General features: G+C 49.1%; 1 protein-coding gene across 11 annotated transcripts in view; it reads right to left on the bottom strand.

The window, feature by feature from the left end:
• Positions 1-27,422, bottom strand: part of GAS7 (growth arrest specific 7) — a 247,939-nt gene that overhangs the window by 52,936 nt on the left and 167,581 nt on the right. For 9 of the 11 annotated variants that reach the window (XM_075903567.2, XM_075903573.2, XM_089771962.1 and 6 more), the window contains 2 exons: positions 24,775-24,873; positions 13,831-23,001 (listed from right to left, as the gene is read on the bottom strand). The exons of 1 other annotated variant lie outside the window; for it this stretch is intronic. In XM_075903567.2, the coding sequence (XP_075759682.2) occupies positions 22,888-23,001; positions 24,775-24,873 (213 nt within the window). In that variant the 3' untranslated portion in view covers positions 13,831-22,887. Of the gene's footprint in view, positions 1-13,830; positions 23,002-24,774; positions 24,874-27,422 lie in introns of those variants that run through there. One more of the 11 variants, XM_075903566.2, reaches the window with a different exon arrangement.

Here is a 27,422-nt window from a genome sequence, read left to right as displayed (position 1 = left end):
GGCTGGGGCCAAGGGGTCTGGAGTTGGGAGGTGGCTTTGGGCTGAGCCTGGGGCAGGGAGTTAGAGTGCAAGAGAGGGTGAGGTGCACAGGCTCTGGGAGGGGGCACAGGGCTGGGGCAGGAGATTGGGGTTTTAGAGGGGGTGAGGGATTCATATTCTGAGGGTGTGGGAGGGGAATCAGGGCTGGGGCAGGGATGAGGGAGGGGTGAGAGGCAGAGGTCCAGCTGGGTGGCACTTACCTTGGGTGGCTCTGTGTCCTGATCTAAGGCAGGCTCTCTGCTTGCCCTGGCTCTATGCATTTCTGGGAAGCAACCAGCATGTCCCTTTCTGACACCCCTAGGCGGGGGGGGGGGGAGGCGGGGGCAGGTGGCTCTGCTTTCTGCCCCTGCCTACAGGCATTGCCCCACAGCTCCCATTGGCCACAGTTCCTAGCCAATGAGAGCTGCAGAGTTGGCACATGGGGTTGAGGCAGTGCACAGACACCCCACATACACACCTAGAGGGCCACATGGAAGGAGGTGTTGGCCACTTGCAGGTGTGCCATGGAGACCAGCAGGCAGGAAGCCTGCCTTAGCTCCACTGCACTGCTGGCCATTTAACAGCCATGCTCCTGGTTTGGTTTCAAGAGCCTCTGGAAGATTGAGCCCAGTTCTAGGAGATGCCTAACAAAACTGGCTGATGTGGTTTTAATTGTCTCACTCAAGCTCAACCATGAGATGGGTAGAATGTATAATTTTGGCCGGACTTAGGCTGGTGTCCTCCAGGTGCAAGTTCTGTAGTAACACTACCCTACAGCCGTGAGACAGAAGATACCTCTTTAGCCACACCCTACACACAGTCGTAGTCATCTCTGTACAAAGACCTGGTAATGGATCGTTGGGAAACAGACAATTTGCTGAGCAGTGCAAACTACTTGCGGGATGTGCAGCGCCCAGAAATAGGCAGAACAGCTGGAATTAGAGCTCCAGGGTGCATGGCTGGTAGCTCTATGCACCTTTCCAAATGGTGCTAGGGATGCTCTCATGTTTGAAAACAGATGCATGAGAGGTTGCTAGTGGAGCAGGATGCCTGCCAGCCTGCCTCAGCATGTGTGTCCTGAGCTATATGACAGGTCTATGTGCATTCAGTTAAAGGGGGAAGATGGGGTCTGGGAGACAGTCAAGGAGATGATCCTAACGGCAGTGGATCCCTGGAAGGGACAGGGCAGGGTAGGGCCCTCTCATGGCACTGCCCCTCCTCTTCTACCCTAACTGAGTCTCCCCTTCCCCTCCTCCAGGTCAGCCGTCAGCTGGAGACTGGCCAGGGTGCCCAGGAATCTATGGGCTCCTTGCAGAAGACCCTCTCCCTGCCCAGTGTGGGAAGGTCAAAAATAGCCACCAATCTGTGTGCCACCCCATGCCTCCCCTACTCCCTTGGCAGGAGCATCCACAGCTGGATCCAGCCATGGTAAAAGCTGTGTGGACAACTGTGGGGAGCTGCATCACGGACCCTGCACCTGCCCTGGGTGAGGAGCCTGATGGTGGGGACAGAGGCTAGAGGCTTCTCCCAACCCTCACTCCCTGGGCAGGTGGAGGGTCCATGGCGCTCTGCTCTGACTGGAAGCAGGGCCCTGAGTGGAAAAGGAGGGTGGAAGCCTCTGGTTTTGGCTAGGCTCTGCTGCTGGGTGGGTGGGGCTTGGGGAGTCTGAGAGCAGGGGGCGACAGCAGTTCTGGAGGAAGAAGATTTGGAGCGGTCCACACCCAATTCAGGCTAAGGGAATGTCTACACTATAGGGGTTTTTTTTGGAAAAGCAGACTTTTTCCAAAAAGACCCTTCAATTATGTTCACACTGCAATCATGTTTTTCTGAAAGGAAATCAAAAGAACAGAGGGTTTTTTTCCGAAACTGGTAATCCTCATTCTATAAGGAAGATGCCTTTTTCCGAAAGAGCTGTTTCAGGAAAAGACGTGTGTGGATGAGGAAGAGGGAATTCTTTCGAAAGAAGAGGAAAGAGGAAAAAGCACAGGTGCTCTGGTGGCCACTCCGTCCATCGTAATCAAAGCTGAAATGCGAGATTCAGTATGGATGCTATCTTTTGAAAAAGCAGATCACTTTTTCGATGTGCTTTGGCAGTGCAGACGCTTTCTTTCGGAAGAAGTTTTTCCGGAAGAGCTTCTTCCAAAAGAAGCCTGCAGTCTAGACATAGCCTAAGAGATCTGGAAGTACTCAAGAGGACTCCCGGACATGAGCTGGGGATAAGGAAGTGTGTGATGTTAACAGTGACAGAGAATGAGGAAAAGAAAAGGTTCTGAGATAAAAAATCCAGTTATGACTGGGTTATGTTTAAACTGAGGGTGGACTAGGAAGATGTCAGAGCCAGTTTGGATGAGTTGTTCAATGCAAATATGAGCCTGTCACTTTACAGACTTTTTCAACCATCCAAGACACACTTATATTTGAGTCACCCATTGTAGACCCACCTGCCCAGACCAGATTTCTCTGCACCATCAGTGTGCCTTGAGGAGTGGCCTGCAGATGTCAGAAACCAGTCTCTATGGACTGGTGTATAACTCACTCATCCATGCACTCACCTGGCTTTGATTTTCCATGCTGCTCCTTGGGCTCTTCTGACTTGATTTCAAAGAGGCCAGTGTCAACATCCCACCTTCACACCTGGGGCCAATGAGAAGCTGTGGCCACTCACACACAATGTCAGTCCACTCACAGTGGCTCTCTGACCACATTTGATTTGTAACATTCAGACTTACAGAGCAACTTCCATTCAAGAACTTCAAAATCTTTACAAATGTCATGGCTAAACCCTATGATCAGTAAAGTTGTGAGTCTGGGCTTATTTAATACAAACATTTAGTTTGCAGCAAGATGGGGTGTCAATCTACCTAAATGGCCATATGGACCCTGCTTCTGCACAATAGCTGGTTCTTAGTACATTTTAATCCCAAAGGCTATGTCTACACTGCTCCCTCTTGCACAAAAAATATGCAAATGATGCAAAGCATGGAATATCACCATGCCTCATTTGCAATTAATGAGGCTGTTTTTGAGCAAGAGGCTTTTGCATGAACACAGCTCCTTTTTGCACAAAAACCCCTTCTTGCACAAGAGCCGTTCTTCCTGAAAAATGAAGAATAGCTCTTGCGCAAGAGGGTTTTTTTGCGCAAAAGCCTCTTGTGCAAAAACAGAGCCTCATTATGCAAATGAGGGTCAGCAATATTCCATGTTTAGCCTCATTTGCATATTTTTGTGCCAATGTAGACATAGCCCTACAGTTTTCCAAGTGCAGTAGAGAACTCAGCAGCACTAAGGGAGAAAGAGTGTGGCAGGCTAATGTAGAGTATTTGCACATCAGTTTGCTGCAAACTAAGTGTTCATGAGGCCACACCCTAATTTAAAATTCCCACTCAAGATCTGGATTGTTAAGAAATTTTGATTCTCTATACACACATCAGGTGAGCACGAGACAAGGTGGATGAAGTAATATTTTTAGTGGACCAACTTATGACGGTCAGAGAGAAGCTTGCAACGTGCACTGAGCTCTTTTGTAACATAGATGCACAAAATGTGGTACAGAGAGATAATGGGCCAATATTCAGAATGAGAGGCCTATGCTCTATACGCATTGTTACGGGGTCCGTGAGCCCACCCCGTCCTGGGCAGTCACACTCCCCCGGTTGCCGTCCCGGAAGGTCCCAGTCTCGGTGCCGCGGCGCCGGGTCGGCCCTCCCGGTGGTTGCCCCGAGGATCCCGCGAGCGAGGAGGTGAGGGGGGTCCGGGCCCTCCCTCTCTCCAGACCCCAGCCCAGGGCCCTAAGGCGGGGGAGATGCTCTTCTCTCCCCCGACCTGGCTGATGGGGCACAGAGCCGCAACGCATCAACCCTCGGGCTCCAGTACACCCGCCCTGGGCTGCTTCCTCACGCCCTCGCTCGTCCGCTCACCAGCTGGCTGGTCTCGCCGCCTCCTCAGTGTCTCTCAGTCTCTGACTCCAGCGTCCTCCTTCTCCTCCCCCCCTGCTTCTGCCTCTCCTGACTTTATACCTGGGGAAGGTGCCGCCCCGCCCCTCCAGAACACTCACACCTGTGCTCATCCCCGGCCCCAGCTTCTCCTCCCCAGCTGTTTCTCCTCACCCCCCAGCGTTCTCTCCCTCTCCTGCAGCTGTGGGGCATAGGGCCGGCTGGGGCGCCCGCGGGGCTGCCCGCCCCGAGGCTGGTGGGGTGCCGTCCCTGCCCGGTTGTCCCCACTAACCTTGCCGGGGGGGGGGTTCTTCCCCCGCGCTGTCCCGGGCTGCGTCCCTGGAGCTGCCAGCCTGGCGGCATGTCCCGGCTGCCCTGCTGCCTGCGTCCTCGGCGGCAGCAGGTCCAGCCGTGGCGTCTCTTCCTGCCCCGCTGGGGGGGGGCCCTCCTCGGTGCGGGGTTGCCTCACCCCGTCACCGCCCTCCCCTGTGTTGCTCGGGGTCCCGCCCGCTCGCCCGCCTGCCGAGCGGCGCGTCCCGGTTACCCCACCGGACGCGTCCTCGGCGGCGGCGAGACAAGCCGCGCCGCTTTCCCCTGCCTCGCTGGGGGGGGCCCTTCCAGTGCGGGGTTGCCTCACCCCGTCACACACCTCCCCCCGTAAGTCGAGCTCTGGGGGTCCTTTCGTCCCCTCAGCCTCCTTTATACTTCGCGATAGGAAGTCCGCGTTCTGGTGCGCCGCCCCCGGGCGGTGTACCACTTGGAAACAGTATGGTTGGAGAGCTAAATACCACCGCATTATTCATGCATTAGTCTCTTTCATCGACTGGATCCACTTCAACGGTGCGTGGTCTGTGATCAACAGGAACCGGTCCCCTAGAAGGTAATAACGTAAAGCCTCAATGGCCCATTTAACTGCCAGGGCCTCTTTCTCAATAGTCGCATAGTTCTTTTCCCGATCGAACAGTTTGCGACTCAGGTATAGTATGGGATGCTCCCCCCCTTCGACTTCCTGCGCTAACACTGCCCCGAGCCCCACCTCTGAGGCGTCCGTCTGCAGGATGAATGGTCTTGAAAAGTCGGGTTGTCGTAATATAGGGGCGGACACCAGGCGTCGTTTGATCGTGTCAAATGCCTGCCTGCCCCTTTCGGTCCATCTTACTTTTTGGGGTTGGTTGTTCCGCGTCATGTCTGTCAACGGGGCCGCTAGGGTGGCGAAGTCGGCTATAAATCGTCTGTAGTACCCCGCTAACCCCAGGAACTGACGTATCTGTCTCTTGGTTGTGGGTAAAGGCCAATCCCGTACCGCACTCACCTTGTCGACTAAGGGCTTTAGGCGCCCTCCCCCCACGGTGTAGCCTAGATATGACACTTCCCGGCGTCCGAATTTGCATTTCTTTGGGTTTGCTGTTAAACCCGCCTCCGCTAAGGTTTTGAGGATGGCCTGCACATGTTTCAGGTGTTGCTCCCAGGTTGTGCTAAATATGACGATGTCGTCAATATACGCGACGGCGAAGGCCTGGTGCTGCCGCAGTATTCGGTCCATGAGCCGTTGGAATGTTGCCGCGGCGCCATGGAGCCCGAATGGCATCGTCACAAATTGGTACAGCCCAAAGGGAGTGGCAAAGGCGGTCTTTTCCCTGGCTCCGGGGGTCAGAGGAATTTGCCAGTAGCCTTTCGTGAGGTCAATCGTGGAGAGGTACTGGGCTTCTCCAATACGCTCGAGCAACTCCTCCACCCGGGGCATGGGGTAGGCGTCGAAGCGCGAGATCGCATTCACCCCCCGGAAGTCTATACAGAACCGTAATGTCTTGTCTGCCTTTGGAACCAGCACTATCGGGCTCCGCCAGTCACTATGCGATTCTTCTACCACCCCCCACTGTAACATCAGCTGTAACTCCTGTTTCACGGGCTCCCATAACTTCCGTGGTAATGGCCTGAGCGGGTTGCGGACTCTCTTCCCGGGCTCCGTGTCTATCTCATGGGCGGCGAGGGTCGTCTTACCTGGATGGCTTGTTAGTACGTGTGGAAACGTCTGTAGCAGCTGTTCCATCTCTTTCCTCTGCGCGGGCGCCAGTTCTCCCTCTATCCAGGGTTTTTCCTCTGGCTCACACCAAGGGCCGAGGTCTAACTCGAGGGGCCGCGGATCCACCAATAGTGCTTCTCGGGGCTTCCACCTCTTTAAGAGGTTTACATGGTATATTTGGGTGTCCTTCCTTTTCCCTTGTAACCTCAGTTCATAGTCCACCTTCCCAACCCTCCGGAGAACCTCAAATGGGCCCTGCCACCTCGCCATCAGCTTGGAATCTCGGTCTGGCAATAGCAACAGGACCCGATCTCCTGGTGCGAATTCCCTCAAACGGGCCCCCTGGTTGTAGTGTCTTTCCTGGTGCTCCTGAGCCTTTTCTAGATTGTTTTTCGCTAACTCCCCCAGTGCTCTCAACCTTTCCCGGAGTTGCAGCACATAGTGGACTGTCCCCCGGGCCCTCGACTCTTGCTCCTCCCAGTTCTCTTTCACCAGGTCTAATATTCCCCGTGGTTGCCGCCCGTACAACAATTCAAATGGGGAATACCCCGAGGAGGCCTGGGGCACTTCCCTGACAGCAAACAACAGGGCCGGCAACATCTTATCCCATTCCCGGGGGTCGTCATGTATAAACCGTCTTATCATTGCTTTCAGCGTCTTGTTAAATCGTTCTACGAGGCCATCCGTTTGGGGGTGGTACACGGAGGTGCGTAAGGTTTTAATCCGCAGCATCCGACAGAGTTCGCTCATTACCCGGGATGTGACATTTGGGCCCTGGTCCGTTAACACCTCCCGAGGGAGCCCTACCCTCGCGAAGATTTTTACCAGCTCTCCCGCGATCACGGACGCCGTGGTGGACCGCAATGGGACGGCCTCGGGATACCGAGTTGCGTAGTCTATTAAAACCAATATAAATTGGTGCCCCCGTCCTGACTTCTCGACCGGCCCTACCAGGTCGAAAGCCACCCGCTCGAAAGGGACACCCACCACCGGGAGCGGGATGAGCGGGGCCCTCGGGATCCCTGCTGGGGCCGTCAGCTGGCACTGTGGGCAGGAGTCACAAAAGTCCCGGACAGCCCGATATACCCCTGGCCAGAAGAACCTTTGCAGCACGCGCTGTTGGGTCTTCTCCCGCCCCAGGTGCCCGGCCCAGGGGTGGGCGTGCGCCAATTCCAAGACCCGCCACCTATACCTGGTGGGGACTAATAGCTGGCGGACCGTCTCACGCCCCTCCCTCTCCTGGGTCACCCGGTATAATCGATCCCCGCGTACCTCAAATCGGGGATTCTGGCCATAGGTCTCCTGAGGCCCGTCTCCTTCACCTGGGGCCGTAGCTTGGTCCCAGGCTCGCTGAAGCGAGGGGTCTTCCCGCTGAAGCTGGATGAAGTCCCCTTCGTCTACCTCCAGATTAGACAGCTGGGTATCCTCTCCGGTACCGGCCGGCGTAGCCCCTCCCGTAGGGTGCCCGCTAGTCGGGGCCTGGGCTTCTTCCCCCTGCGCCACCTCCGGCACCCTTTCCCCGGGGTCGTCCTCGGGTGATGTCACGGCCTGCCCCCATTGTCGGAGCAAGGGGCCCAGGCCCGGCCAGTCGTATCCCAGCAGGGCGGGGTACGCCAGGTTTGGGGCTAACGCCACTCGCCACGTCTCGGTATGCCGTCCGTCCTCTATCTGGACCCAAGCCGTCGGATAAGGGCGGACGTCCCCGTGGACACACTGCATCCAGATGGGCCCTCCCGTAGCTGCTCCCCCTTCGACCAGGTCTGCCCGTACCATCGTCTGTCCGCAGCCGGAGTCCACCAGCGCCTCCACAATACGGCCCCCCACTTTTACCCTGGCCATCACCTTACTCGGCAGGGGTTTCGCCTTCTGGGCCTCCGAGGTCATCATCCTTCCGAAAGTACAGTCCATTACAGGGCACTCCCGGCGGAAGTGGCCCTCCTGCCCGCACTGGAAGCAGACCAGCTTATTAGGTGGCCCCACCTTCCGTCCGTTGTCTCCCTCGGGGGCGAGCCCCCTCTTCTCCGCCCTGGGTTCTTCTGCTGGGTTCCGCCATACGGGTGCTAACTTCCGTCCCCAGACTGGCCCCGGTTCCGCCGACTGCCTTCGCTCTCCCCTCCCGGCGGGGCCCTTACTTGCAATTGACGCTCTCCCGGGCGGACCACTCACCGGATTCTTCCCGCGCTCCTCCGTTCCTTCTGCGGCCACAAAATCCTCCATCAACGTCACTGCTTCAGCTAACGTGGAGGGCCGGTGACGCCGAACCCACCTCTGTCCTTCCCCCGGGAGCACCTGTATAAACTGTTCCAAAATGACGAGCTCCGCCACCTGCATCCCCGTCTTGGGCTCGGGTTCCAGCCACCGCATCCCGGACTCTTTCAGGCGATGGGCCACTGCGCGGGGCCGGTCTCCTGGCCGGTATCGTTCTTGCCGGAACCGCTGGCGGTACGTTTCGGGGGTTATCCCTACCTGGTCTAATATGGCCTCCTTCACTTTATAGTAGTGGAGCGCCTCCCTCGCGGGCAACCCCCGATATGCCATCTGGGCCGGTCCGGACAAGTAGGGAGCTACTATAGTCGCCCAGTGTTCTTCCGGCCATCTTGCCGCCGTGGCCACTCGCTCAAAGGTTACGAGGAAGGCCTCCACGTCATCCGCCGGGCCTAACTTAGCTAAACGAACGGGTGGCTGGACTCCTCCTGCTGTGTCTTCTTCCCCTGGCCAGGGGGCTTCCCATCTCCCTCGGCGGGCCCCTACCGCCTGTTGGTGTTCCGTGAGCTCTCTAACCAGTTGCCGTTGTTGCTCTTGAAACTGCGCCGCCAGCTGTTGCACGATCTGCGTCTGTTGTTGCTGCTGCTGCCGCTGGTTTTCCATCACCCACTCCAACACCTTTGCCGGCTCCATCTGGGCGGCCCCCTTAGAGAGAAGACCACAAACCTCCACCCTTATCTGTGCCCAAGAGCCACCCCTGCTCCGCTAGCGCCCCCCTTCCGTTCGGGGGCCCCCTACCCACATTCTCCACCACGTGTTACGGGGTCCGTGAGCCCACCCCGTCCTGGGCAGTCACACTCCCCCGGTTGCCGTCCCGGAAGGTCCCAGTCTCGGTGCCGCGGCGCCGGGTCGGCCCTCCCGGTGGTTGCCCCGAGGATCCCGCGAGCGAGGAGGTGAGGGGGGTCCGGGCCCTCCCTCTCTCCAGACCCCAGCCCAGGGCCCTAAGGCGGGGGAGATGCTCTTCTCTCCCCCGACCTGGCTGATGGGGCACAGAGCCGCAACGCATCAACCCTCGGGCTCCAGTACACCCGCCCTGGGCTGCTTCCTCACGCCCTCGCTCGTCCGCTCACCAGCTGGCTGGTCTCGCCGCCTCCTCAGTGTCTCTCAGTCTCTGACTCCAGCGTCCTCCTTCTCCTCCCCCCCTGCTTCTGCCTCTCCTGACTTTATACCTGGGGAAGGTGCCGCCCCGCCCCTCCAGAACACTCACACCTGTGCTCATCCCCGGCCCCAGCTTCTCCTCCCCAGCTGTTTCTCCTCACCCCCCAGCGTTCTCTCCCTCTCCTGCAGCTGTGGGGCATAGGGCCGGCTGGGGCGCCCGCGGGGCTGCCCGCCCCGAGGCTGGTGGGGTGCCGTCCCTGCCCGGTTGTCCCCACTAACCTTGCCGGGGGGGGGGGTTCTTCCCCCGCGCTGTCCCGGGCTGCGTCCCTGGAGCTGCCAGCCTGGCGGCATGTCCCGGCTGCCCTGCTGCCTGCGTCCCCGGCGGCAGCAGGTCCAGCCGTGGCGTCTCTTCCTGCCCCGCTGGGGGGGGGCCCTCCTCGGTGCGGGGTTGCCTCACCCCGTCACCGCCCTCCCCTGTGTTGCTCGGGGTCCCGCCCGCTCGCCCGCCTGCCGAGCGGCGCGTCCCGGTTACCCCACCGGACGCGTCCTCGGCGGCGGCGAGACAAGCCGCGCCGCTTTCCCCTGCCTCGCTGGGGGGGGCCCTTCCAGTGCGGGGTTGCCTCACCCCGTCACACGCATTTCTTTGGTATGTGCAACAGCAAGTGCAAAATGGTCGTTCATTAATAGTTAGGTGTTCAGCTATATTGCACCTCACTGAGCCTGCAAGGCCCTCTTGTGCTTGTAATCAGAAACATGCAAAAGTCTGTACTTCTTACTTTAAGACTATTACTCAAAATGGTTCATACAAGGACTGTAAGTGCTTGTCCCAGGCCTGTACCTCTACCACAGCAACATCCTTTCCTGCCCTTGTACCTATGAAGGATGTTCCAAAAAGTCACATCACAGGGAAAAAAAATACTGAGGCCTGAACTTCTGAGAAGTGTGTGTCAAATGTTCCTGTCACCTTAGACAACAGTTCACACTGGAGAGGTCAGCCAGGATACATGTAAACCGACAACTGAATGACAGTTTAGGTCTTAAAGAAACAAGTTGTTTAAACTGGTGTAGCGGTAATATATTTGATGGGTCTAAAGCCGGTCATAGCTCTGTATATACAAAGGTATAATTTATGTAGTATCTGCAGAGTGGGCTGACTGTTTGGTTTTCTGCACTAGACACCAGGAACTGAAAATAAAATTGAAGTTGAAAGTTCATGTCCTCTTTCCATAGCAACTTGTGAAAGTAAAATTATTACAAACAGGAGAGCATGGGCAGTTAACGGTCTAGCAGAAATGTTGGCTTTTGGTGTAAATATTTCAGTAGGACCAGTTTATAAAACTTAGTTTTTATTTGTATAATGGTGGAGATGTCAATTTAGAAAAGCAAATGATGACATTAGCATTTCCATGTTTTAAGTCATAATTTCCATGTAGCTGTTGATAGGAAAATATGCACATAGCAAAAGAGCATGACTGACAAACAAGATATCCCTTAGTTTATAAGGTGCCACAGGACTCCTCGCCGCTTTTGCAGATTCAGACTAACACGGCTACCCCTCTGATACAAGATATCCCTTGCCATCTTTAGGATGCTCAACAAGTACAGTCCCTGCTATTGCTGGTAACCCTTACCCAGACTGTGTGGCTACTCCAGAACCTCTTCCTCATCTGATTATTAGAAACTAGAAATAGGACAATGGATTTTTCAGTTTGCTGGTGTGATACCCTGCCCCATGTATCGTTATGCTGTTATTTTGTACTTTGTATGCCTTGTGAGGTATCATTTGAAAATTCATAATCTACTACATCTTATTATCCTGCTGAAATGTGCATAACAACATTACATATATAGTAGCCCAATGGCTGTGACTCTGTAATGCTGGCTGTTCCCTCTGGGCGGCACTGTTGCCTCGCGCCGTGGCACTCAGCAACAGCTCCGCCCAGAAGGAACAGCCAGGGAGCGGGGCCTGGACGAGCGTGTGTCTCTGACATCAGGAAAGGGCGCCGGATTCAAAAGGAGGAAAGCGGAGTAGACACGGAGGAGACAGAAAGGAGAAAGAAGGAGGTGGAGGACAGCAAGAGAGAGAGAGACACGCAGTAGGAGGAGAAGAGAAACACAGAGTGAGAGGCGGGAGGGGAGGAGAGAAAGAGAGAGACGGAGAGAGAGGCAGGAGGTGAACGAGATCTGAGAAAGAGAGAGGGCAAAGCAGTAGGAGGAGAAGAGAGAATGGCCGCTTGCACAGCTTGCTTCCGCATGGCAGCCTGGCTGAGCAGTGCAGAAGTCAGCCGAGTGCCACGGCGAGAGGCGAAGGGGGGCGGGGTGGTGATGTGCACGCCCACGGGGTGGGGCCTGGATGAGCGTGCATCCCTGATAGACAGAGGAGAACGGAGAGAGAGTGAAGCAGGAGGGGGAGAAGAGAAAGAAACGGAGAGAGACAGAAGGCGGAGGAGAGGTGAGAGACAGGGGGAGGCAGCAGGAGGGGAGAGAGAGAGAGAAAAAGACGGAGCGAGAGACCGGAGGCTCAGGAAAGAAGACCAGCATGGAGGAGAGACCTGAAAATCCCGTCTTATGGTGGGCTAATTGTCTAGTTACATATAAAATGATAAGATTTTGCTACATGAGTGCTCTGAAATATGTTGTAATTTTGGGTAATACCCAAAGACATACTTGCACATCAGGCAGGTGCTAAAGCTCTATTACCTTCTTAACTGGACAATCCCCGGCAAGGGAAGGACAAAGCTATAAACTTACTCAGATGTCATTAAGGTCAAGCTTGACAAAGTTGGGGTTGGTCCTCCTTGGAGCAGGGGGTTGGATTAGATATCCTGAAGTTACTTCCAACCCTGAACTTCTATTTACAATTCAACTGATGGACAGTTGGCAGCTCAAATACAATGGAACTACCTGAGTTCATGACCCAAAAGAGACTTTTCTAGTATAAAGGGTCAGAGATAGGAGGAGGGAAAAGGCCTCTGGTCACCTCTCCACTCGGTCTCCATGACCTCAATAAAATATCTGAAGTAAATAGAAGTAGATGCAGCCTGTGAAATGTATTGCAGCTCATGGCAAGACACATTTTTAAACTGTTAACTTTGGTAAAGTTTAGGAATTATATTGAAGTTTCTCTCTTTTGTTAGTCACCAATTATAGTTTTTATGCTGTACCACTTAAAATGTATCTTTCTCTAATTAATAAACTTGACCTATTATTTTATCTAAACTGGTATGTTTGAAGTATTAAGGAAAATGCTACATAAGATAAGAAAAGTTGGCACATAAATATTACCCATTGGAATGTCTATTGAGCAGTTTGAGAGACATTTCTGGGATGCAAGGCTGGGACTAAGAATACACAGATGTTGTCCTGTATATAATTCATGGCTAGGAGAGCATTCATATGTTCAGCTGGGAGTGATTTTACATGCTAGTGGCAGTGTGTGCCTGGAGGAGATTGCTGTTCACCAGCAAAGTAATGTGAAAGGAATCCCCGGCTGGTGAGTAAAAGGGGACACAGCAATTCAACAGCCCACATTGCATGTTGGGCAATGTCACAGCTGACAAGTTCCAACAGGTTTCATTCTGGGTCAAAGTGAAAACAAAACCTTTCAAGACATTCGGCAAATTGAAGAGTCAAAACATTTGTTTGAAAAAAAAAATCAAAATGAAAAATGTTGAGTGACTCTAAGCCAAAAAATCCAAAGGCTTTAGTAATGTCAAAACAAACAGGATTCATTTTGCTATTACTGAAACATTTACATTTTTGGTTCACATGAAACTATATGGGGAACTAGACATAAATTCACAAATAGTTTTCTATCAAACAAAACTGCATATTTCAGCAAATAAACTACTCACTAAATTTTGTTGACCCAGCTGAATTAGAAACTTTCTTTTAATTTTCAACCTAAATATATTCACAAACAGATTATTCCCATTTGTTCTTGTGCCAATCCTATCCTTGAACTTAAATAACTCTACACCCTCCCTGGAATTTACCCCCTCTTCCAATGTATTTATAAATAGCAATCAGATCCCACTTCTCAATCTTCATTTTGCTAGGCTGAACAACTTATGTCGCCTAGCCTTTTCTCATGGGATAGTCTCGCCATTCTCAATTGCCCTGGTAGTTTTTCTCTGCACCTGTTCCAGTTTGAATTAACCTTTCTTAAACCTAGTGACCCAAACTGTACACAGTATTCCAGAAGAGGTCTTACCAACGCAAGTCTATTTTTACTGGATATACTTTGCTGGATACATCTTAGAATTGCATTTGCCTTTTTCACAGCTGTATCATGTTCATGGTTCATACACCCAGATCTCTCTCCTCCTCCATCTCTTTCCACAGATGAATCCCATCTTAGAGCAGAAATTCATTGGAGCAGCAGGTTGGAGAGATACAGCTATGTGTATAATTATTATGACAGTGTGATGAAAATCATTGCTACTTTTGATTTGAAATAACAATTTGATAAATATAACACCATAGTTGCCAATATATCGCTATACAATTTATTTGACAAAGGATGAGATGAAGCACCAACGTGTATATACACTTGCAGAATAATGCAGGAAAATACAGTTTAACTTTTTGCAATAAGACAGAAAAATGATGTATAGAAAATGCTTTCAACATTTAAGGGCCAGATCTACAGGTGGTGTAAGTCAGCACCATGCTACTAACTTCAGTGGAGCTATGCCAGTGAATTCACCTGAGGAGCTGGCATTTAAACCTTTTGAGCATTCATTTCTTCAGCCATAATGACTCTATTATAGGGTTTTATGGGACAATTTATTACAATTTTCACACTGATTAAAGATTTACTGTTGTTATTCAGAAAGATCTTATGTTATATCATCTATTTAAGGATCTATTCAGACAATATCTGTGGAAAGATATAAAATTTTGGTTAAACATTTAAAAAAGAGGTCATTAATACTGACAAAAGACAACTGTTACTTTAAAAATTTAGAAAGTATTTAGTAAAAGGACTGTATAGATAAATTCATTTTATTAGAAAATAGCTTTAGAACATGGCTCACCACTGATCTGCTCTACTTTTGAACAGCTGCTGTTAGACTGTCTGCCAAACTACCCACTGGGTTTCCTACCTCCCTTTGGACTGTTAAAACAAATCAAGCAATTTAAAACAGATTAGATTCCAATTGTCTGATAAAGCCACCTGCTCCACGCAGAACAGATTGACACTGTTGCTCTAAGATGTTGTTCTCTCTGTGTAAAACTAAGGCAACCACCCTAGGCAGCTTTAAAAATCACAGCCTTGGTACCACCCATGACTCTGAAGGAGCTACTAGCTCAGGACAACAGTCCCTAAATCCAAATGTCTAGATGGTGACGCCAACCTGAGCACACCAAGAAATACTCATCCAATGCCTGTCCCAACCCTCAGCCGATACACATGCTGAGTCACTGGGCCACAAGGAGAGCCCCAGAGGAAAGGCTCCTCACTCACAGGAACCTCATCAGAGAACAGTGTATGCTTGGATCCACAGTAGTCTTTATTCAGGGCCATAAAGTGACATTATCTGCTTGTTTTAATGCCATCCCTGAAACTTTTGTTGGGGAAAGTATGACAAAGCCCCTGAATGACCTCAGCTTCCACTGTATTGACTGTGCACTTGCAGGTTCACAGGATGTCCCAAAACAAAGAGACCCAACAAAGAGAGTAGGAGAAGGAAGCAGTGGCTAATGCAAGAGGAAGGGGCAGTGAGTGGACCTTCTCTTTAACATGGCTAAAAAGTTTGCTATCCCCTCATTTTCAGTGGTTAGCATTTCTGATGTCCATACTTGACATTAATCATCAGTGCAGTAACATCAGGTAGTTTGGATCTACAGCAAGTGACAGTATCAGTGCAGGAAAGGGGACCTGAGAACACTGCTGAGCACTGTTGCTCCTCATCTGTGGAAGTTCATGAGATGTGTCTATGCATTTTTATACTGTGTAGCTGTAGCAGGTTTAATTTAAAGTGGTGCTTAGAATTTGGGGGACTTACTATTGTATTTTTCTGGAATTGCAGTTGAGATTCAAACAAACAATATTCAGTGACCTAAAAAAAATCTGTAGCAATGAAGCCAATTTATTCAAATTATATTCCTGGAAGCTCAGGGAATCTGAATTCAACAACGGGTAAGCTTTTTCTACATTCCTACTGAGCTTCTTTCAGACTGCATCTGAAAAATAGTGCATCTTAAGTTAAGAGAATTTAAATTTGCTTCAAATCTGTTTCAAATGTGATTAAATATATTTCTTATGCTATTGACCTGAACAGTTATTTACAAAGTCTTTAATAAGGTACATATGTTAGTATGGATTAATGCAGACTATGGTGTGTAGGACAAAAAGGAGTAATTGGTATTCCAACTACAGCAGCTTAAAGCAGTTTGAGAACCAGTGACTTTCAGAAATGCATCCAAGAAGCAAGAAATCTTGTTTTGAACATCAGTACAACAAATATGCCAGAGACACCTGAAAAGCTACACTGAAAAACAAAATGCTTAGAAATGGATACAACTCTGGTGGAACAACAGGGAGGAGCTGAGCATTCAGAAACAGAAATCATGTATCTTTAAGTAAGATCTACTTTAAACCACTGTACAGTTAAGCAGTTGAGAAGAAGTCCCCCAAAGACAGGACATGTTAATGAAAAAGAACATGTTCTCATTATGTCACCAGTAGAATGCAAGTGCTCCCAAGTTGTGAAGAGTGTGTTGAACAGGATTTGTGTGTGTGGAACTCTGAGTAATAGAGCAGCCTGAACATCCCTATTCCCTCAGAAACACAGGGCAAACTTTGGGCATGAGCTGGATATTACCATACATCAGTATGCCAGCGAACTCTGGAGAAGTGACCAGGGAGTCACTGTACTCCTGAATCCTGTCTTACTGAGTATCAAGGGACTTCTTTTTCACAGCACTTCTAAATCCCCAGGAAAACTGGGCTGAAGGGAAGAGTACCCTTAATATCACTATTTCCAGTCTTGGAGAAAGTTTATGACTTGAGTTTGACTTGTCTACAGCTAAAGTTGCATGCAGAGAGTTACACATCTTTACTGCCAGATGCACTCATTTTCAGTATGAATATCTAAGTGAAGCCTCTGTCAAATGCAGCCACTTGGCTTTAGCAAGGCAGCTCACATGCCACGGTGGAAAGGAGCTGAAATAACAGCAGGACACTCCTCTCTATGGGTGCATAAGATTTCTTGTAGTTTGAATTCTTCCCAGCATGGTCTTGGTCATAGTTCATAGCAGAGCTGTTGCACTGAATCAGTTTGGGAAGAAACCTGCTGGTACTCTCCCCGGCTCCAGTAGCTACTGCTCTTTACAATGTCCAATGCTGGTCAGATGCTGAATTGGCCCAATCTCTTGAATTTTTGTCCCATGGCTGGATCCCCTGAACAGAGAATTGTATTTTCTTAAATAGAACTTTTAGTAGATGTTGCTCTTGTAGAGCATGAGGCTAGCAGCTTTACAAGGCTGATGGACCCACTGGGCTCCTGGAAAAGGACTGAGTAAATTCAGCTAGTAAAGAATGCAGGAGCTGGTGTCTTAAATGAGCAACCCACTCTGATCACATTACTCCACTTGCCAGTTACCCACATGGACTGCCGTCTTCAAGGGGTGTTTGTGATCTGTGAGGTTCTCGATAGGGAGCCAGCTGTGTGAGCAAAGCAGTGTGTCTCCCTATGTCTGAGATCTAAAAGTTCACTCTTGCTGTTGGCTTGGGGGGGGGGGGGTGCTTTCTTTCACCTGGTGGCAGTGGGGGCATGGTGAGTTCTATGCTCCTCCCTCTGTGCTAGCTCCCCACTGAACTCTGACAGAGCCTGAATTCAGAGCACTGCAGAGCACTCTGGGTATGGAAGCTGAGCTCTGTGTCTATGGTACAGAGTAGAAGGTAGCAGGTATATCAAGGGCTGATTGGGTTTCAAGAGCTATTCTTATTGATGGAAAGGTTCAGGTGCCATGTTACAGGGAGCCCACAGCCTTTTCTAAACACAATATGTAACTGGGTCCCCTCAAACCCAGCGCGATAGAGTGGCTGTCTTTCAGCAGATGGTGAAGCTAATTCCTTCTGAATACACTGCAGCCTTTCACACGTAGATATCTAAGATTCTTACCTTTGAGTGTGACATGAAAGTTCAAGATTTTTTATTTATAGGGAAGCCTTATAATTAGGTCATTATTTGGCACCTAGATCAGTAGTATGATTTCCAAAGATCATCATCACCTATTAACTGCCATTTTCTTCCAAGAGACTTGTGAATTCTTAGCACTTCTGAGAGCAGCTCATATCTATCTTTATATGTGGAAGGAGGATTCCATCTTACCCATTTTTTAAAAACTTGCTGAAATGCAGAGTTTGGGTAGTACATCTCTCAGCCAGTCCAAGCAGTTATTACTAAGTCTGGTTTGAATCCACAGACCCAACCTCCTCCAAAAGTCTTAGTCAGAATTCCCATTGAAAATATCTGATATGCTATTAAATTAGCAAGTTAGAAATGTAACCTTCTACCAGAGAACAGCTATGCACAGGATGGTGTGGGGAACATGCAATGAGAAGTTGCACATTAAAGTGAAACAAAGTGGCAATAACCCTGGGAGCAAGCATATGTTTACCTCTTTTATACACAGCAACAGAGAAGATTGTGGGAGTGCTCATTGCAAACAGTCACAGCTGTTCCAGGGAAGCTGCTCTAGATGTGCACTCAGGCAGAACTATATATGAGCAAATGACTCTGGGAGAACAGTTATTTTTACAGGATTTTGGGCCATGATTTCATGACCTTTTTGGAGTCCTTCACTTGTCTTGTAAAATGCAGCTCCAGAGCTTTCAAGCTGCCACAGTCCTAAGAGAGAAGTTTTTTGCAGGCTCACAGAACCTGAGTGCTGAGTAGCTACACACAAATGTGGGTTGTGGATCTCAGAGCTTTCAGAGTGGTCGGGAAATTTCCAGCAGCCTTGGTGGGAGTTCTTCCTCCGAGAAAGCAGCTGGGGGCCTTAGATCACTGGAGAGGTAGATCTGACTTCTGTTAAAACCAGGCACATCCAGCTAGCAATGAAGCAGAAGCAGCAAATGGGTTGGTTCCAGAAGTAATTCAAAGAGCAAGATAGGTCTTAAAAAGATGGTTTCCTTTAAGTAAGATGCATCAGTAAATGGCTGACCAAAAACGCTTGACAGGCTGGAGTGGCAGGCAAATTTTGTTCTGTTTCTGTGTGAAGACGGAAAAGGCTATATGTGTGCAACATGGAAACTGTTAAACATCCTATTGTAGAATGAAAATGATTCAGACCAGCACAGGCTGCTGACAATATAAAGAAGTTAAAATGGACAGATTATATTGCAATTACGAGGAGAAAGGAAGTGTCTGTGGCCATGGATGCAGCAGATGTAAATGAAATTGGACAGTGAGGCAGAAATGAAGGGGGAAAATATAAAGCTATTCAACCTAGACCGTGGTATTAAATACTCTGCCCTTAGTGAACTAGATGACAATAAAGCTGAGAAAAATAGCTATTGAAAACCCAAGACTGTCAGCTGGACACAAAGCGCCTAGGCAAGCAGTAGCTAGGGTAAGTTAATGCTACCAGAAAGAAATAAGACGCAAGTGATCTTGACTGGGAACCCATTGCTGAGGGGCATGGCTCAAAATACCTGCATTGGTTTCCAATTTAGAAAAAAAACAGTATCTCACCTCTGGGATGAAAAAAAAGCATGTGACAAAGAGCATCCTGAGACATTCTCACTAATTGTCCTTTATGTGGAAACAAATACACTAATCATAAACTGGAGATCTTCTACTGCCCAGAGTCAAACTTCTTTGGAGTTTCTTTAAATTACAGGTGACAATTCTCTTAAAAAAAAAAGTATTACAGCCCTCATAGTAAATTCATATCTGAGTCCCTAACACATTTACCCAGCCTTGCTCGGGTCCTTAACTTTAGTTAAGGTTGCTGGGTTTTTTTAAATAAAGGAAAATGTATAGGCTTTATTTTAAATGATTGTCTTTTTCAAAAATGGGTAGCAAGAGCAAAGTGCACAGCTTGACTGCTTCCTGCGCTCCCCAGCCAGAGTTGAGGAATGCAGAAAATTGTGCACTTTCCCCATGCTCCTTGGCGAAAGGGAACAGCCAGCAATGTTCCCATACGAATCTGGATGGGGGGGCGCTTCAGCCCCTGCTGCCCTCCCTAAAGGGTATCTTCAGGGTAGGAAGCCTCATCAGCAATCCAGGAAAGGGGGGACATGTCTTCAGCCAGCATGTTTCACCTGCCTGGTGATTGTCTCTCTTTTCTGTACGGCTTTCTGAGAAGCAATCCCATTCCAGGCACATCCCTTTTTCTTGGCACAACCAAACCCTTACTAGTTATTTATTTATATATATTTAGTGTGTGTGTGTGTACACACACACACACACACACTTAGTATTTTAAACAGGCCAATTTACAAAAGGTAAAATTAATTACGAACAAAATTGATTGCGGACAAAAACCTTAAACAGAAAAATCTGCATCAAAATAGTTAATCTTTTAAGAATGCCATGCTACATGTCCCAAAATCCACAATTCTTCAGTCATGAGAAAAGACTGTTCAGTTAAAAAGCAAACAAAAACACCCATAAAACCCTCTATTACCTTAAAATGGGATGTGAAAGGCAAAAAAGGTTGACGAATAAAAAGGGATATATTCATAATAATAAATATAAATTAAAGTTAAGAAATGCAGGTAATTAAGACAAGCTAGATGCATTACTAATCTATAGTCGATATGGTTAAAATAATTATTTCAATTGATTTCCAGTTACAAGATAGTAAAACAGTACTGATGCAGAAAAGGCAGACGTGTTCAATAAATATTTATGTCCTGCATTTGGTATTAAGTTGGGATAATGCATTATTTTATTTATATAATTATTCTGATCATAAACTTTCTATTTCAACAGTAACTATGGAAGATGTTACACAAAATCTGCCAAACTGGTTATCTGCATGCAAAAGTTTTAGAGAGCTTTCCAAATTATTGGTTTTAATTTGTACTTTACCTTGGAAATTGATATAGTACAAGAAGACTCGAAGAAAGTCACTGTTGTACTAATAGACGACATTTTTCAAATTGACCTGCAGTAAGACTTAGGCACCAAAATGCCAGAGTTACTTTCGGAAATTGTACTTTTGAAAACATTACCCAACATTTTACTGACTTTTCCAGTGCACAGAGGTGAAAGCAGAATGATGTGCCCTGGTTCAACAGTCAGGAGAGGATCAGCTATTGGTAGCTAATTAGCTACTGGTCAGCTGTTTTCAGGCACTGCAGGCAATCCATTCATCCCTTCTCTAATCAGTTCTCTGGCCAAAGCTCCTTATCTGTTTGGTTGCCATTCAGCTGTTTTTGCAGCATGCAATGGCTGCAGTTCCAAGCCTGGCTCTGACTGCAGCAGGTGAGCCTTTTTCCAGAGAGAGGGAGCTGCGCTGGGAACCCTCTGGAACAAAGCAGCCATCCCACTGGGATCCTCAGGAACAAGGCAGCCAGCCTCCTCAGAGCAGCCCCACATCACTTTAAGTGACTGAATGCTCCCTGTGGCTCTCTCCTCTGGGTGTCCGTGGGAGTGGGAGGTTTCACACGCTGTCCCCACCTCTCAGCAAAATCTCTCCACTCCTGGCAGATGAAAATCTGGCATTAGATACTTGTGCCTTTGTCACTGTAGGACTACAACAATGTGGTATGCCTGGCCACAAAACCTTCAGCTGCTTGGAAACACCAAGTACTGCACCTCCTTAGCAACGCAAGCTCTCTCAGGCATCTCACACCTGTTCTCCATGCTCTACACTGTAACCTTCCCATACAATTTCAAATCAGCTTCACGGTCTTGTCCTTATCTTCAAAGCACTTGATGTCCTGGACCCTAAAAAGCCATCTAAATCTCCAGGACGAGGCCCATGGTCAGCTACACACTTTTGGCACAGTGGAGCTCTCAACAATAATGGTAAAGCTTATCTGTGCAGGTGACAGAAATTTCTCAGGGTATAGTCCAAGACTCTGGAATAAACTCCCCCAGGAAGTAATGACTCTCATAACCTCATCACTTCCAACCTCCACGTGCAAGGCACATTACTTTGATTTTACCTTCTCTAACACAAAGGCGTAGTGACGGGGTATTTAATAAATATGCATGTTTCTCCTTCTGGGGGAGAAGAAAAAACAACATGGACTGCTTAATGCACTGCTGGAAAGAGCCAAGCTATTACAGTGATGATTGCAGTGTAAAAACTTATACCAATTGGCAGGGCTCGCCAAGCGGTGGCAGGCTCTGCTCACCAGCTGTGCAGAGGCGCACGCTGTGCATGCGCAGACCATGCTGTGCGGCCACACCGGGCTAAAATCTACTCGCCAATTGGAATAGACCTGCTGACTATCTGCTAAGATCACATGGGTGCAAACCCCAAGGAAATAGATAAAGAGTGATGGACAGAGAGGATGCTATAAAATGTGAGTTATTTTGGGGAAATCAAATGAAGGACAATTTAAACCTTGATCTATTGGTTGGGAAATTATCTCCCAAAGGGACTGCTAGAAGTTCCTGAAGAAAGCAGAGTGCTGGACATCACACTGCAAAGGAAGGGATGGGCTTGAAGATTTTATTCCATTGCAGGTGTTCTCTTTCTGCCACTTAAGTCAATGAGACAATTAATGAGGTAGCTGTAGAACAACTGAGTCTTTCCTGGCCATAGATGGTGCAAGAGATCCCTGTCAATCTTACTTTCTAATAGTCTCAAAGAGAAATGGAGATGATGGAGGGTTTATTTGTCTCTGAGTGGGAGTACAAAACAGGAAGGGTTTGAACAGGAGTCTTTCCTCTGGGGCTTTTTCTCCTAGCCATTTGCCTTGTTTACTGCACTGGGAAACAGCCCATACCTCTCTGCATTCAGTATCAAGAAGTTGTGCTAATAAGTATTATACAAAAATCAATGTATCCTCACAACACCCCTATGAGGTAGGTATTATGAGCCCCTTATTATAAATAGTGGGACCAGAAAAGTTTTGTGATGTGCCCAAGGCCATCCAGCTGAGCAGTGGCAGTGCTGAGATCCACATTCAGAAGCTCCTTGATACCAGCATCATGGTCAAATCGCTGGTTTGCTTCCATGGCAGTGGCTTGCTACATGGCTATTCTTACATTCTACACAAAGAGTCATGTGATGGGTTTAGTGCACAGTCATCAAAGAGCAGAGCTTTCTCTGAACCAGGAAGCAAGGTCCTTTGTTTCTCCTGGGGGCAGTACATCATTGGCAGCTGGAAACCTCTGACAGGAAGAGTAGACCCCTCCAGTTTCTTCACCCTGGAATGTTGGGAACTTAAGGCATAGCACAATGGGAATTGGTGTGACGATCAAATGTGACAGAGATACTCCCTACAGGCAATAAATACAAAGTATCTGGTAGCAAAGCAACCCTCTTCCAGTCCTGTACCTCTTCTGACCCTTTACAGAACCCATTAGCCTGGATAAACCAGCAAACGCATCACATATCATTTATCGGATCAATCTATATTTCCATGTCCACAGGTCTGATCTCTCCGGTTTTGTGTTCTTTTACCCAGAGTTCCCTGTCTTTGGCAGGTTCCACTTTCTGAAGTAACTGATCCACGGGCTCTATTGTCTAAAAAGAACAGAATGAGAAGCAAATTGTCAAAAGAATATATCAGAATACAGAGCAAGTCCTGCTGCAAGAGCTCCATGCAACTGGCTCAGCTTGCCACTATCACAGGAGAACATTCTCCTCTCAATTAGTTGGATCCATAAATGGAAGGTCCAAGAAAACACAGGCTTTGCAATAGGACTTTGACCATTAGTGAAGCAAGTCCAGCATATACTGCTGAGCACATCCAATTCCTGGTGCCACAGGAGGTGGCAAACCAACCCCTAATAATGCACTGGGCCAACTGTCAGGAACCAGGGCCTGGGGGGGTGGGGAGGAAGGGGAATGTCTAGGAATGCTGGCCCCAGGGAAGGGACGGACCAGGAATGCTTGGCCTAGGCAGGAGGTGGGGGAAAACATAGGAATACTCCTAGGATGGGGATGGCAGAGGACCCAAAGAACCCAAGAATGATTGGCCTGAGGTGATGCACGGGGTGATGCAATTCTCTTCCTGGGGCCCAAAGGCTTTGATTTCTCTTCATGTGACTGGCGTCTTGTCTGCTCCTTCTAGGCTTAGAGTGCCAAGGTGCTGGCCCAAGTGTGCAGTGGTAAGGAGAGGTAACAGAGGCCTGAGGTCTGATCTGGTCCATAGAGGCCCTTCCCCCCAGCCTTTGAAGGTCATTCATTCTTTGGCCCCAGGTGTATTTGGCATCTGTTCAGTGGAAAACTGTGAAAGGCAGGGTGTTCAGAGCAGCCCAGGCAGGTGCTCCGGCCAGCTCAACCAGGAAGCCTCTGTAGTGTCCCAGAGCCAACCCAGGCAGCAGGCAAGCACAGATCTCCAGAGGCGCCAATAGGGACTGTTTATTGCCTGGGGTAAGGGAAACCAAGGCAGGGCTCACCGACGACATCAGGCCTAAGTGCGGCAGGGAACACCTGGATAACTTGCACTATATATGGCTATGAGCAGTGCTTTTTTTGCAAGAAAAAAGGTGCTGGTTCTCCAAGGGAAAGTTGTTGAGGGGAAAAAAAAGCAGCACTGGGGACCGAAATGTGGTTGCAGCCCCTTTACTACCCACATATCCTGAGAGAGCTTCCGTCGGGAGCCCCCAAGCCACCTCAGGAAAATAAATGCCAATAGGTGCCGGTATGCCCGAGGGGAATGCCATTCATTTACGGTGTGCTGGGAAAATAGAGGTGTGCCGTCACAAAAAAAGCACTGTCTATGAGTATATGATTTATGTAATGTGACTATATATCCACAATATATCACAATCCACTGAATACCCCACACATCAGAATACATGCCACATACGCAAGTACTTGAAAAGGTGCCAGTTTTACAAGATTTTATATTTTCACTTTGAACTAACAGTTGCTGTGATTACCATTTGTCTCGCAACAATGAAGGATGGTGTAGAGCAGCGTGTACTGCTTGCAGAGTGAGAAGTGTTCAGGTACGAGAGGTGTAAAGTAGAGCCAGGGGCTGGTTTGCCTTATGCCCTCCTATCAAGCCTTTTTCTGCCACCCCCCATACCACATGGCTGCCATGATGAACTATTTGAGTTGACATGCCCCTTCTGACCAGCCCCTCTGCTCTTCCATATGCCCTATCCCCAGGCTCCGGATGTCTCTGGAGATGCATGGTAGGTGCAGACTCCCAAACTGGCACCACCTAGATCTCAGTCTCCATTAGACAGTGGAATTTAGCACCCTACATACAAGACCAGGCTGGAGCTCAGTAGAACCTCCCTCTGGCTCTTGGACCAAAGGGAGGCAAAGGCAGAGAAGACTTACGCTTTGGTTGAACATGTCTGTCTCGTGCCGCAGCTGTGTGTACTGGCAAAGGTGCTGCCGAATCATTTCCACTCGCTCCACCTCCAGCCTCTCCAACTCCTGTGAGAAAAACAGGCCCATATTTTGATCAGTGGCTGAGCCCAGATTGCTGCATGCATGCCAAAATTAGGTTTTGCTAATGGTGAAAGGTACACATCACTGGAGACAGCTGGGCTCAGTGCTCAGTAAGTGCAGGAGCAGGAGGACTGGCCCGTGGCCAGTGCAGCTGGTGATGGAACCAGCAAGGAGCCAGTGCAGCAGGAAAGAAGGCTTGTGCAAGTTCCTTGATGAGATGGGGAAAGACAGGAACTGCAGGGCCTGTGGAAAGCTGCTGCTCTTGAGTGCAAGGGCAGGACAGGAACAAGGAGGCCCTGTTTCCAGGCTGTAGCCTGGCTCACTGTGCTAGTGAGCTCCTGAAATTACTTTGGCAGCACTGCTCTGGAGGCTGGGCAACATGAGCTATGCTCAGAGGTCATTCCCCAAGGGAATGTCTGTGTGTTCACCAGCAGCTTCTTGTCACTAAGTTAGCCGGGAAGTGTGGACATGATCAAGGTTTTAGTTGATACGGACTGACCCCTTTTTAAAAAATGTTCTGCCCTGAGGGTCAGTGCAACCGACTCTTGGATTCTGATGATGTAGCCAAACCTCCCTACCTGCTTTTTGCTGCTGTTGGGAGAGTCTGGCCAGTAAGAGCTGTCAGGCCTTAGACCAAGATAAAAGCATCCTTAGCAGCACTATCATACACTTGCCTGATTGGTTGGCTGACTCCCCAATTCTGTTCTGTGGGGAAGAAAACTATCGCCTACAATGACAGGCAGCTGAGCAAACTCCTGCTTTCCACAATGAGAAACCCTGTTTGCCTTCTCCAGGGAATTTCCAATGGCCCCTTACTGAGAGACACAGAGAAATGCAGTTTGGGGAAAGGCAAGCACATGCATTAACGCTGACAAGTTTCTGTTAAAGACCTTTCCAGAGAAGGAACATCCAATGCCATCCAAAACTCCCAGATGAGCAGGAGATATATCATCCTGCACTCTGTATGAGTGGGGGGAGGTGAAAATGGGATATGACCTTTGGCAGAAATTTGGGATGAAGGCTCAGGAAAACTGTCCTTATGGAAAGTGGGGAAAGGAGGATCCACAGTCATGGTCCCCAGCTCACCCAACGTTCTTGCAGAAATAACAGCTTCAGGAAGGTAAATTTCATGGACTGAGGGACAGAGAACACAAAGTAAACATCTTGAGGGGTAATTCGATCAACTTTCAGAGAATGAGGTTAAAGACCCATTGGGAAATGATAGGTTGAACAGTTTGAACCAGCTGCTAGCTGCAGAATAGCATTGTTAATAGGAAGAGCAACCCTGGTTGGTACCAAGGCATAAAGGATGTCAAAAAGTTGATGTTGTCCATCCTGTTCTTCCTCCAGGGTCTTCAGCCACACTGCATAGGTGGTGTTGGAACTGAAAAAATTTGTATGGAGGTGAGGAAGGAGCCAAGGAGACAGCTGCATCTGCGGAAGAGGATGGGAAATGCTCTTATTCTAGCAGTATCATTAAAGGCAGATCAACCAGCTCATCTTCCAGAACGGATTCTGTATATCTATTGGAAGATGTCTGAAGCCGTGAATCCTCCCTTGGCTGAATGGAAAAGTGCATATTCAGGCCAGGACTCCCAGAACAGCCAACCGAGTGGATCCAAAAAATGTGGTTGAGTGCTCCACGTGGATCTTTTTTAGGGAAAAGGAGACTTTTGCCATGAAGTTGGGAGTCCCTTGGAGTAGTCACAGCAGTGGTAGGGGATGGGGAGCCTCTGTTCTACATCCAAATTCTCTGGTTAGATCCTGGAGCATGGTTCGAATGGTGGTATTGTCACAACCAGTGGAACCATACAAATCTGTACTTGAGTGTGCAGGAGCACAACTCAATTGGTGGAAGTCCATGGTCAAGGCTGGATCTCCTTAGGTGCCAATGGTAGAGTCAGAGGAGATGACCTCACTTCTCACAGAGCAAAAAGTTCATGAGGCCCAGGCACCATTTCCAATCTCCCCAGCTTTAGTGGCACATGCTCCATAACTGGAACCAGAGCCAGAATGGAAAGTTGCTTTGGAACTGCCAGTTGCCTTGATTTGCGGGGTGCCAACTTCGAAGGCTTGTGTGGCTCAACGGTTTGTACCACAGTATCTGCCAACCTGTGAAACTTTTTATCATGTTTGAGTGACTTGCAATGAGCCATTTCTCCATGGCTGGCACTCATGGGAATCACTTGTCTTGGGCCTGGAGGAAGACTTACTGCCAGGATCTGACTGAGGCCTCATGGAGAGGGGAGCAGAGCTCTCTTGGGCAAAGCTTGGAAAGGAGAAGTAGACACTGTACCCGAATGAAACGTAGGCTTCTCCCAAGCAGTAGAGACTGTTGGCTCTTATTGCGGATCAAGTACAAACGCACTGATTTTGAACCCCAGCATCTTCAGAATAATTCAGCACTCAGGTGTGGGTGTTAGGTGGAGAGAGAGGGTACTAGTGAAAAAATGGATCCCCAAAGTCTCTTAATTCCCCAAATGAACACTAAGGGTATGTCTAGACTGCATCCCTATGTCGGCAAAGGGCTGCAA

Source organism: Pelodiscus sinensis, chromosome 20, assembly GCF_052426305.1.
Source record: "Pelodiscus sinensis isolate ZL-2025 chromosome 20, ASM5242630v1, whole genome shotgun sequence".
Taxonomy (NCBI): domain Eukaryota; kingdom Metazoa; phylum Chordata; order Testudines; family Trionychidae; genus Pelodiscus; species Pelodiscus sinensis.
Note: the sequence above shows the minus strand (reverse complement) of the source record. Positions and strands in the feature narration are given on the sequence as shown.